The 12719-nt window shown below is 35.6% G+C and overlaps 1 protein-coding gene across 1 annotated transcript; it reads right to left on the reverse strand.

Moving 5' to 3' along the window:
* Positions 1-640: 640 nt before the first annotated feature.
* LOC114376288 (non-specific phospholipase C1-like) lies at positions 641-4680 on the reverse strand. The gene is made up of 3 exons (XM_028334343.1): positions 3488-4680; positions 1950-2126; positions 641-1292 (listed from the first exon to the last, which is right to left on the reverse strand). Exons 1-3 carry the CDS (start codon positions 4587-4589, stop codon positions 973-975), a joined length of 1599 nt encoding a protein of 532 aa, XP_028190144.1. The 5' UTR covers positions 4590-4680; the 3' UTR covers positions 641-972.
* Positions 4681-12719: the final 8039 nt, after the last annotated feature.

Consider the following 12719-nt stretch of genomic DNA (forward strand, 5'->3'; position numbering starts at 1 on the left):
TTAAAGTAATTTAATGTAAAAAAATTGCATTTTGTGATATGTAATATTGGAGATAGTAAATAAAATTATATTTGCAATAGTTAAAGTTGATGTGAAATATATTTTTTTACATACTAATGTGAAAAATAAATGAATTTCAATTTTGTTTAACTAATATATTTTTTTATAGATTAGTTTGAAAATTAATTTTAGATCCCGAACTTTGTTGATATGAAATATTTATTTATATTTATAAAACAAAAAATATATTAAAATTTAGAAATTACTAATATGAAAAAATTGAATGATATGTAAAATATAAAAGAAAATGATTATAGAATGTAATATAGAACATTGAAAACTAAGGGTCCTGAACATGAAAAACATTTGAAGGTCAATGAGATTGAACTAAAATGTTTTAGTATAAAATTTGGTTATGTTGTGAGTAACATTAAAGAAATAAAAATGAAAAGAGAAGGATAGACACAAAAGGTGAATATTCTTCTTTCTCCAAATTATCAATTTTTCTTGACATAACAACGTAAGAGTAAGAAATTCAGCTTTTATATATTATAAATAGATTAGACTATTAGAGAATAAGAAGTTCAACATAAAATTAAATAAAGTTGTACTTTTCTTCCTAACTAGGAACAACATTTCATAAAAGACAACACAGTACACGTAATACATATTGTTTTGTATCAGAAGTCAAATATTTAGGAAATACAATAAATATTTATAGAAGTTTCACTGTTTGAAGAATAATTTACCAGAAATAAAATTATTTTATTATTTTATTTCTGGTAAAATTCTTTTCAATTTAAGAACAATCAGCCACTAAAATTGTTCATGTTGAACAAAATTAATCAATTATCTGACTAATTGTTCTTCAACTGAAAATACTTTTACTAAGAACACTTGTATTTTTTTCCTAAACATTATAGTGAATATGCTACATATATACCATATTTACAGCGGTATAGTGTGAAAGAATCAGTAAGATTCTACAAGTTTGTGGTTATCTCCATCAGCGACTCTGCTTGTGAGGGAAGGCCTCATTGTGACAATGGCTGATTCATTAGCCCCAGCTTTAAGAGCAGCCTTTGCAGCTTCCAGGAATCTCTTCACCGCATCTTCTGCGTACCTGTTTGCTTCTTTCACTGTCATAGTTTTACCAATGTTTGGATAAGAGTTGAGTACATAATCACCATTGAGCTGAGATGCAAGCTGGATTAACTCCACTTGGAATTCTGAAAGACTTGAGTCTTCTCTTGGTCCATGTTGCCTTAGCATCTTGATGTCCGGAAGAGTTTCTATATAATTGGAAATAATGTTAAAAACATAGTGCAGGAAATAAATAAATCACTTGCATCAAACGGCTCTAAACAGAAAATGACAGATAAAAAGCTTTGTGTACTTTGGATCTTTATGCCAACAAGTGCGCCATTTGTGTTTCAATATACCTTCCAAACCTGGGTTTTAGATGTGGACAAAAGTGGAAACTTACTAGTTTTTTCTTATTGCAGTTAGCATGAGAGACATAGGAAATTTCCAAGACTGCATTCAGGCATGGCTTGCACAGCACTAGACTGGTTTAATTGTGCTCATGTTCTCACGTAAGAAAGTGTTCTCACAAAAATCGTATTATATATATATATATATATATATATCCCCAGTACCTCAATCTCTCAGCCAAGTAAGCATCTTGAGTTTGCTAAAGAAAAAAATGCAGACCAGTATGATAATGTATTTATACATTAATTTGAAGTTAGCTTTTTATGATGGACCAAATTTTAAACACAATCATGTCTGGTCAGGAAAAAGTTGCTTTCATTGGATGCCTGGACTAGAGACTACAAATGAATTTACCAAAGCATATATCGTAGTTCAAAAAGTATTGATTTTGCTACCATAACAGAGTACCAAGAATGCTAAAAATAGATGTAAATTTCAAAGAAGTAGATGCAAACCTGGACAATCATCACGGGGAGTATCTCGAATGTAAAAGTACTTTTCAAAGGTACCAGCCCATGCATCTCTCTTTGTCAAGAAATTGGATTTTAAATTGAAAAGCTTCTTTACTGTGGCAGGGATAGAGGAATGTTCATATTGAGAATATGGTGTGGGCCCCTCGGCTTCATGAATCACTGCACAAAATAAATAAATAAATAAGATCAAGAACCAACTCTTGCTGAAAATGGAACCGACAAACATGTACTGAAATAATTAAAACTTATTTTTGAGAAATTGGACAAAAGAAGCAACAACAGGAATAACCACATAATGAAAAACATAAATGCTACTTTTCAGAGTTCCAATATTTGCCTTTGTTCACAATTTTTAAATATTGCAATGGAGTAGAAATATTTCTTTTCATTGTCACCTTCAAGCAATAAGCTACTTTATTACTGTTCATTCAGTACATAAATGCTCTCACTAAATTCTCTGATAAGTGAGAACTACAGTATACACAAAGATGACCAAAACTAGTTTTCAGCATATTATACAAGTACATAGGAGCATAAAATTCAGTACATCATTTTGAAGTAATATAAAACAAATCCAATTAAAAAATAAAAATACTGTTAATGGTACATGCACATAACTCCATCAAGTTCAAAAGTGAGTAGATTCATGCGAAACTAGAAACACTTGTATCTCAAAACTCCATTAGCAGTACCAACCTCATGCCAATTAACTCTACGTCAAGACCCAAAATGACATCAACAAAGTCAAGTACAATACAAATCCCACAAAAGCAATTAAATAGTAATTAATTAATGTCCTCAAAACACCAACACCAACCAAATAAACCTAAACATCTTCACGCACAAGTATACTTGAACCAAGCCTAAAGGTACAATAACCCAATCTGCATCAAAATTCCAAGACCAACAACAAAAACACACTCAGCAACAAGTCAAAATCCCCTATCTAAACCCAACAAAGCCAAAAAGAAATTCAACTCAATCCACAAAACCAAAACAGAACTCATCCCAAACCATCAAAATAAAAAAGAACAATAAGACCTTATTTGTTTACTGTTTTCTAAAATTTGTTTGTCCTCTCAACACATCTGAAAGTATTTGTCCTACAAGCACATCTCTATTTTCTAAAATTTTCCCCAAACACCTGAACAGAGCACTCCAAAAAAAGAGAATAAAGAAACATCTCCCAACCGCTTCTGTTTTTTAGTTTTCAAACAAGAATGGAAATTATTTTAAAAAAACAGTTTTTTGAAATCAGTCAAAACCCAAACCATCTCAATTACCCAATGAAACCTCAACACTTGTCCCCTGAACACTTGAACAGACTACTTGAGGATGAAAAAACATCTCCCAGCAGTTTCTATTTTTTGGTTTTAGAAATAATCTTCAAATTCCGATGAAAACTATTTTCAAAAACAGATTTCCCAAACTAAAAAACAAACCAATCAAAACCCCAAGTCATCTCAGACCTCAATTACCCAACACACATTCAAAAAAGCTGAAAACTTTAGAGCACATACCAGTACCCTTGTCGATCCAAGGCGAGATAATAAACGTGGGAACCCTCACCCCCAACCTATCAAACCCAAAGTAATAAGGGTGGGGTCCAATGATCCCATCGGGGTTAGGAACCCCTTCCACCGGCGTAGCCACATGGTCATAAAATCCACCATGCTCATCGTAAGTAATCAACACCGCCATCTCCTCCCACTGCGGACTCTTCCTCAAAACCTCATACACCTCCTTCACGAACATCTGCCCCGCCGCCACGTCATGCGAGGGATGATCATCGTTCGCCGGAAAAACCTCGACATCGAAGTACCTCTGCTCCACCACCACGTAATTCGGCAGCTTCCCTTTCTCGGCGTGTTTCTTGAACTTCAAGGCGTAGTCATGGAACTTCACGGCGTTCTTTAATTTGCGCAGGCTCTTGAAGAAGAGTGTGGCGGGGATGTTCTGGTAGTAGATACCGAAGGAGAGGTTGTTCTCGTTGAGCGAGTCGAAGATGGTTTTCTGAGGGAATCCGTGGATGAGGTCCTTGCGGACGTTGCTCATGGCGCCGTGGGAGGTAGCGGAGTGGACGTAGAACCGGTTTGGTTGAGTGGAAGCCGGAACCGAAGCGAACCATTTGTCAAATAAACCGAATTGGTTGGCTAGAGCGGTGTAGACGGGTAGGGTTTGGGGTTTGAAGCCGCTCATGACGGTTTTGGACATGCCAGGGAGTATTGACTCGGCTTGCTGAGCGAAACCGTTCATTGGAGGAGGGACAGCGGAAGTGTCGTTGGATCCGAAGATTTGTTCGCGGATGGCTTGGAAGGAGTGGCCTGGGTCTGAATCGATGAAGAGAGCGTCGTCGGAGACGGGGACTGTGGGGGAAGAACGGGAGGAGGCGGAGAGGGGGTTGGATTCGGTGCCGGTGAGGCCATCGATGTCGGGGCGGGAGGATTTGAGCCAGCCGAGGACGTGGTCGAAGGAGCGATTCTCCATCACTATCACCACTATGGTTTTGATCGGCCCTGGGATCTTGTGCTTCTTGCGGAAGGCGACGGCGGAGGTGGCTGCGGGAGAGAGGAGGAGGAGGAGGAGGAGCAGAGGAAGAGGGACTCGACGCCGGAGAGGCATCTCTTCGTCCGCGGGGAATTGGAAAAATGAGATTGGAAAACGGAGAAGCAAGGAGTTTGTTTTTTTGACCGGGGAAGTTATGGTTGTTAGTTAAGTTACTTACTTTTCAGCTGGGCTTGGTGGGGACACTATCTGTATGTCTTTAAATTTTAAGCTAAAATTTATATTTATATTTTTTATTTTTTTAATTGAGATATTTCATTTTTTAATTTTAAAAAATTGTATAATTTTAGTTATTTATTTTTTAATTAAGACATTTAATTATTTATTTTTTAATTAAGACATTTAATTTTTTATTTTTTAAAATTTTACAATTTTAGCTATTAAAATATATTAAAAGTTATAAAATAAAAAAATTATTATATAAGATATGAAATTGAAAAAGTTTTATAATTTTTAATAAATTTTAATTAATAAACAAAATTGTGTTGAATTGGATTGTTAAAATAAAAAGTGTGATGGATTTCTAAAGGAAAATTAAAATAAAAGTAAAATTTTGATGTTTTGTCAAAATTACTTTAGCATTAAAAGTACTTTAGCTAAAAACCAGCATGCACTAACTTATTAGCAAAATTACTTTTGTTTCAACTAATTTTCAAACATGATTTAATTTGATTAAGGTAATAAAGGAGTTGCCGCTAAGTTACTTAGCTGAGGTGTTGATGGGGATAATAATGAAGGGAATATGACACGGGATATGCTTTCAAATTAAGGATCGCTTGTTCTTCTCGTTGGCTTTCTCTTTTCTACGAAACACCCAAATTTTATGTACGTGTGTGTAAATATTCCAAGCAAATTCAAATTCTCACAATTTCGTCATTTTGTCAAAATCAAAAATAAAAAATATTAAGTTTTGATAGAGTTTCAAGATAATAATAATAATAATAATAATAATAATAATAATAATAATAATAATAATAATAATAATAATAATAATAATAATAATAATAATAATACACTCTCTTTTATTTAGTTTATTGGAATTCTTATTTTTCGTAGGACTAATTATGCCAGTTTTGCTTTTTATTTAATGATTTTTATTTCTAAATTAATAAAATTTACATTAGATTTTAATAATTTAGTTTATGTTGTTGTTAGTGTAAAAGATATGCTATCAATTGATTAAAAAAAGCAAGAAAAATATGATTAGTAAGATATTTATTGTAAAAATTAACAAAATATTATTTACTCAACTTCAATAAATTAAAAAATGTGTGTCGATATCATCTATCTAAAATATTGTATTTCTAACATTTTATATTTGCAACAAAATAAAATATCAAAAAAACAATTTATATTTTTTTATTGTGCATGAGTCGGTTTTTTCTATGTATTCGTCACGCGTGAGATTCGTAGTGTCCTTGGTGGGTACGGAACGTCGTTTTAGCGATGTCGTCGGTAGCCATTAAGATCTGATGAAAGCCTTGCCTGAGGTCTAACTTGGAAAACCATGAAGCCGAACCAAGTTCATCAAGAAGTTCATCAATCGTCGGCATCGAAAACCTGTCTTTAACCGTCAAAGCGTTCAACACGCAGTAGTCAACACAGAAACACCAACTTCTGTCCTTCATCGTCACCAAGAGGACCGACGAGGAGAAAGGGTTGTTACTCAGTTGTATAAGTCCCGATGATAGCATTTCATTGACTTGCTTTTCGATTTTGGTTTTCTGAAAGTGCGGATAACGGTAAGGGCGAACGCTAATGAGTAGGGTGTTTGGTAAGAGGTGAATTTGGTGGTTTATTGGTTGTGGTGGTGGGAGGGTAGTGGGTGGTTGAAATAGGTGGGAATATTGGCGGAAGAGCTTGGTGATGGCGGGCTATGGGGAAGGGGCAGGTGAAGGAGGGGTGGTGGGTAATCGATATATGGAAGAAGGCTGAGGCTGAGTGGGTTTACATTAGACGTCAGAGTTGGAGGGAGGAAACGTCTGCCAGGACTATCGGAGCATCCGCACGAAGGAGGACGGAACGACCATCATATTCGAATTGCATGGTCAAAGCGGCATAGTCCGTGATGCTGATGTGCCATTATTTTCTCTTATTTCTTAACCCTTTTTGCACCATTTTAAATACTGATTAGTCTTAATTGTCAAATTAATTAGGCAGTTTTATTATTTGGGCCCATTCAGCTAATTTGATGTTTTTAATCTAATTTCAGGAATTAATGAAGCATTGGGCTTGAATCCAGAATTGGGCTTGGACTTGAAGAGGACAAACTATTTTATTCTACAAAATTAGATCTTATCTAGATATTATTTAGATTTGATCTCATCTAGATATTATTTCATCTAGATCTTATCTTATCTAGATTTGATTTGATTTTATTTATGGGCTTGGATTTAAAACAGATTTGTAAGCTTTGGGGCTGAAAAACTATATAAAGTCACGAAGGTTCTAGTTTAGGCTCTCTCTTCTCTCTCCCCTATTTTCGTTTTCTAGTTTTAGGCTTTTTCTTTGAGACATTTTTTTTTTCGTTTTGCAATTCCAGTAGCAATAAAATTTCGTTCTTCAATCTATAAGTTCGTTATCTATTGATTAATGGAAGGCTAAGTCCGCAGCGTTGCTTTCTCTTGAGGATCAAGCGCAGTTCTCTTTGAGGTTCTATTATTATTGTTAAATTCTGTTCAGTTTTTCCTCTTCACTAATTACTCTAAATTTGTTGCTATTAATTCATGTATGCTTAGTGCTTGATTAATTGTCTCTGCGCTTAATTTACGTTTATGCTTAATGATCGTTTATGAGTAATTGATGTATGTGTTGCTTAATCACATAATGAATGCCTTATGTTAAATTTCTCTTAGTAATTTAATTTAGGGTTGGATTAAGTGGTTAAACTGATAAAGGATAAATTCTCGCAACCTAGGATAAGAGACTTGCTTATGAATCAAGGGGAAGCAACGTATTTTAATTCTGATATTTTCTAATTCAATTGTACTCGTTGTTTAATTTACAAAAGCAAACACCCCCCCCCCCCAATTCGTTACTATTTTCCTACTATCTGTTATGAACATTTGGCGCCGTTGCCGGGGAACAATGTCCAAAGGTTCATAATAGCTAGTGTCGTGTTAGTGTTTAATTCTTGTGTTCGTGTTAGTGTTGTGTTAGTGTGTGTTAGTTAGTGTTGTTTAGTGTCTTGGTATTTTGTTTAGTGTGTGTTCTGTTTTAGTTTTTCTGTTAAGTGCTTCCCCTGTTTCAGTTTTGGGTGTTTTGCGACGGATTTTGTGACCACTTTTGCTTGCGGCAAAACTGAGTAGTAGTGGAAATCCCTTAGCGACTGATTTTAGAGACCATCCTTGCTGAATTAATTAGGAACTTTTGTTTTGGTAGCTAGAGTTGTTATTTTTGGCTGATTTTTTTTGTGGTCACTTCTTTTGATCCATATTTTGTGGGAAAAATAGTTGGAGCGCTTAGTTTGGTCAGATTTGAAAGTTTCAAAAAAGTAGCAAATTTGATTTTTGTCAAAATTTCAAACGGCCATAACTTTTGCTCCGGTTATCAGAATCGCAATTATTATATATGTATTTGGGGTAGAAAAAAATTTCCCATGTCGTGGCAGCCAGCTAGCTGAGGTCTCCTTCTTCCAAAAATTTCAATTTTGTCAAAAGTTTTTTATTTTCCAAGTATTATTCTCTTATTTTTCTTAACTTATCATTTTTAGCTTATATAGTTAGACTTTGAATTTTCGTTTGAAATTTTTTGTGCTATCTTCTCATCATTTTATAAGGTTGCTCACAAAATTTTAAGTCATTTGGATATCATTTAATGGTAATTGTAGTTCAAACCTACAATGTTACTTGCATAAGAAGGCAACTAATTGTGCATGCTGAATTTAGTGTATGACTAGAGGAAATCCATTTGACTTACAACCCTTTGATCCTGAGATAGATAGGACATTTCATAGATTAGTTAGACAACATTTAGTACCTTTTGAGCATCCTGAACATTCTGTTATTGGTGATTTTGAGTATTATAGTTTTGAACATTTTGATTTTGCACATTCTAAGAACATGGCACAACCTCCACCCCGTGAGAGGACTCTAAGGGAAATGGCTGCACCTGATTTCACATACAAAAGCTTGTGCATCCAATACCCTAATGAGGATGTCCCATATGTTCTTAAAACTGGACTGATCCATTTGTTTCCAAAGTTTCATGGCCTTGCAGGTGAAGACCCACACAAGCATCTGAAAGAATTCCATATTGTCTGCTCCACCATGAAACCACCAAATGTCCAGGAGGATCACATATTTCTGAAGGCCTTTCCACATTCTTTAGAGGGAGTGGCAAAGGACTGGCTATATTACCTTGCTCCAAGGTCCATCACAAGCTGGGATGACCTCAAGAGAGTATTCTTAGAAAAAAATTTCCCTGCTTCCAAGACCATGACCATCAGAAAGGAAATTTTAGGCATTAGGAAGCTCAGTGGAGAGAGCCTATATGAATACTGGGAGAGATTTAAAAAATTATGTGCTAGTTGCCCTCACCACCAGATTTCTAAGCAGCTTTTCCTTCAATATTTTTATGAAGGACTCAGCAACATGGAGAGAAGTATGATAGATGCTGCCTGTGGTGGAGCCCTTGGAGACATGACCCTTGCTGAAGCCAGAAATTTAATTAAGAAGATGGCTTCCAACTCCCAGCAATTTAGTGCTAGAAGTAATGCTATTGTCATTAGAGGAGTGCATGAAGTAGCCACAAATTCATCCTCATCAGGCGAGACTAAGAAGCTTGAAGGTAAATTGGATGTCTTGGTTAACCTGGTAACCCAACTGGCCATGAATAAAAAATCTGCACCTGTCGCCAGACTCTGTGGTTTATGCTCCTCCATCGACCACCACACAGACCTTTGCCCTTCTGTGCAACAATCTGAAGCAATTGAACAACCTGAAGCTTATGCTGCAAACATCTGCAACAGACCTCCTCAACCTCAGCAGCAAAATCAGCCACAACAAAATAATTATGATCTCTCCAGCAACAGGTACAATCCTGGATGGAGGAATCATCCTAACCTTAGATGGTCGAATCCTTCACAACAATAGCAGCAACAACAATAGCCTTATTTTCAAAATGCTACTGGCCCAAGCAGGCCATACGTTCCTCCACCAATCCAGCAACAACAACAACAACAACCCCAGAAACAACAAACAGTTGAGGCCCCTCTGCAACCTTCCCTTGAAGAACTTGTGAGGCAAATGACTATGCAAAACATGCAGTTTCAACAAGAGACCAGAGCTTCCATTCAGAGCTTAACTAATCAGATGTGACAGTTGGCTACATAGTTAAATCAACAACAGTCCCAGAATTCTGATAGATTACCTTCTTAATCTGTCCAGAATCCCAACAATGTGAGTGTCATTACATTGAGGTCAGGAAAATAGTGTCAAGGACCTCAACCAGTAGCATCTTCCTCATCTGCCAATGAACCTGCCCAACCTCACTCTATTCCAAAAAAAGATGATGACAAAAATTTAAAGAGTAAGTTACCTAACAATTTCTATGCAGGTGAATCTAAAGACAAGCAGCATATCCCTCTTCCATTCCCTCCAAGAGCAATTTCCAACAAAAACATGGAAGAGGCAGAGAAGGAGATCTTGGAAACATTTAGGAAAGTAGAGTTAAACATACCTCTACTGGATGCAATAATGCATATTCCAAGATATGCTAAATTCTTGAAGGAGCTGTGCACTAATAAACGGAAGCTTAAAGGAAGTGAAAGAATTAGTATGGGCAGAAATGTATCCGCATTGATTGGTAAATCTATTCCCCAAATCCCTGAAAAATGTAAAGATCCAGGTACATTTAGTATACCTTGTATTATAGGGAACAATAAGTTTGACAATGTCATGTTAGATTTAGGAGCTTCTGTTAGTGTTATGCCTCTGTCTATTTTTAATTCTCTATCTCTAGGTCCTTTGCAGTCAACTGATGTGGTAATTCATTTAGCTAATAGAAGTGTTGCCTATCCTGCTGGTTTCATAGAGGATGTCTTAGTTAGAGTTGGTGAGCTGATTTTTCCTGTTGATTTTTATATTTTAAATATAGATGAGAGATTTTCTAAAGGATCAGTTCCCATCATTCTAGGCAGATCTTTTATGAAAATTGCTAGAACTAAGATAGATGTATATGCAGACACACTATCTATGGAGTTTGGTGATATAACTGTTCATTTTAATATTCTTGATGCTATGAAACACCCATATGAAGATCTTTCTGTATTTCGTGTTGAAATAATTGACCATATTGTTGATGAATACATGACTGATCTTCATTCTAATCTGCATGCCTGTCACTCTTCATGCATTTAATATGAATTTGTACTTGATCATATGTCTGAATTTGATGCTGAGAGTGAATCTGAATTTGATATTGATTACATGTCTGTTGATGTTTTACCTCTTGAGATTGATTTTATAGAGTTAGATAGAACTAACCATGTTTCAGGAAGTACACATACCACTATCCAGCCATCCACACCAGAATTGAAGCCTCTGCCATCAAATTTAAAATATGCTTACTTGGATGATAGCAAAAGTTTTCCAGTAATTATATCTGCCTCCCTTGTTGATGAGAAAGAGGAGAAGTTGTTATCAGTTCTCAAGAAGCATAAGAAGGCTATAGGCTGGACCTTGGCGGACATTCCTGGTATTAGCCCATCCACATGTATGCATCGAATAAATTTTGAAGATGAGGCTAAACCAGTAAGACAGCCACTGAGAAGACTCAACCCGAAGAATCTTGATGTAGTGAAGAAGGAGGTAACCAAGCTTTTGCAAGGTGAAATCTTTATACTATTTTCCTACTATCTGTTATGAACATTGCAACATGTCCCCTTTTTCTTTTAAAATTTGATCGAGGCCATACCTGGATCAAATAAACATTAAAATGTAGTAACAAGGAAGTGATCCTAGGTCGTTTCCCAACGAGCAATGATAAACCAAATGTTCATAACAGATAGTAGGAAACGAATTGGGGGGGCGGGGGGGGGGGGGTTGTTTGCTTTTGTAAATTAAATAGCGAGTACAATTTAATTAGAAAAATATCAGAATTAAAATACGTTGCTTCCCCTTGATTCACAAGCAAGTCTCTTATCCTAGGTTGCGAGAATTTATCCTTTATCAGTTTAACTACTTAATCCAACCCTAAATTAAATTACTAAGAAAAATTTAACATAAGGCATTCATTATGTGATTAAGCAACGCATACACCAATTACTCATAAACGATCATTAAGCATGAACGTAAATTAAGCGCAGAGACAATTAATCAAGCACTAAGCATGCATGAATTAATAGCAACAAATTTAGAGTAATTAGTGAAGAGGAAAAATTGAACAAAATTTAACAGTAATAATAGAACCTCAAAGAGAACTGCGCTTGATCTTCAAGAGAAAGCAACACTAGGGACTTAGCCTTCCATTAATCAATAAATAACGAACTTATAAATTGAAGAACGGAATTTTATTGCTACTGGAATTGCAAAACGAAAAAAATGTCTCAAAGAAAAAGCCTAAAACTAGAAAATGAAAATAGGGGAGAGAGAGAAGAGAGATGGGAGAGGAGAGAGAGAGAGAGAGAAGAGGGCTAAACTAGAACCTTGGTGCTGTTAAATAAATTATCCAGCCCCAAAGCTTACAAATCTGTTTTAAATCCAAGCCCATAAATAAATTACTAGATAAGATAAGATAAGATAAGATAAGATCTAGATTAAATAATATCTAGATGAGATCAAATCTAAATAATATCTAGATAAGATAAAGATAAGATAAGATCTAATTTTGTAGAATAAAATAGTCTACCCTCTTCAAGTCCAAGCCCAATTCTGGATTCAAGCCCAATGCTTCATTAATTCCTGAAATTAGATTAAAAACATCAAATTAGATGAATGGGCCCAAATAATAAAACTGCCTAATTAATTTGACAATTAAAATTAATCAGTACTTAAAATGGTGCAAAAAGGGTTAAGATATAGGAGAAAATAATGGCACATCAGTGGGACCTAGTTGTTTGAGCCACTGGATCCCGAGGACAATGTCAGCGCCGCTAATAGGGAGAACGTGGAGGTCAACCCTAAAGTCATGTCCCTGGAATGATAGAAGTGTGTGGGAGCATAGTTGGTCGCAGGGAAGCGAGGTGCC

This window comes from Glycine soja, chromosome 11 (genome assembly GCF_004193775.1).
Source record: "Glycine soja cultivar W05 chromosome 11, ASM419377v2, whole genome shotgun sequence".
Taxonomy (NCBI): Eukaryota; Viridiplantae; Streptophyta; class Magnoliopsida; order Fabales; family Fabaceae; genus Glycine; species Glycine soja.

Bases quoted from the DNA above. Each gene is read 5' to 3' on its own strand.
- LOC114376288 (XM_028334343.1), bottom strand. From the start codon at position 4,589: ATGCCTCTCCGGCGTCGAGTCCCTCTTCCTCTGCTCCTCCTCCTCCTC. The intron at 2,127-3,487 runs GTATGTGCTCTA...TATTTTGTGCAG, and splicing joins TTGGATCGACAAGGGTACTG to TGATTCATGAAGCCGAGGGG. The intron at 1,293-1,949 runs GTTTGCATCTAC...CCAATTATATAG, and splicing joins TCCCCGTGATGATTGTCCAG to AAACTCTTCCGGACATCAAG.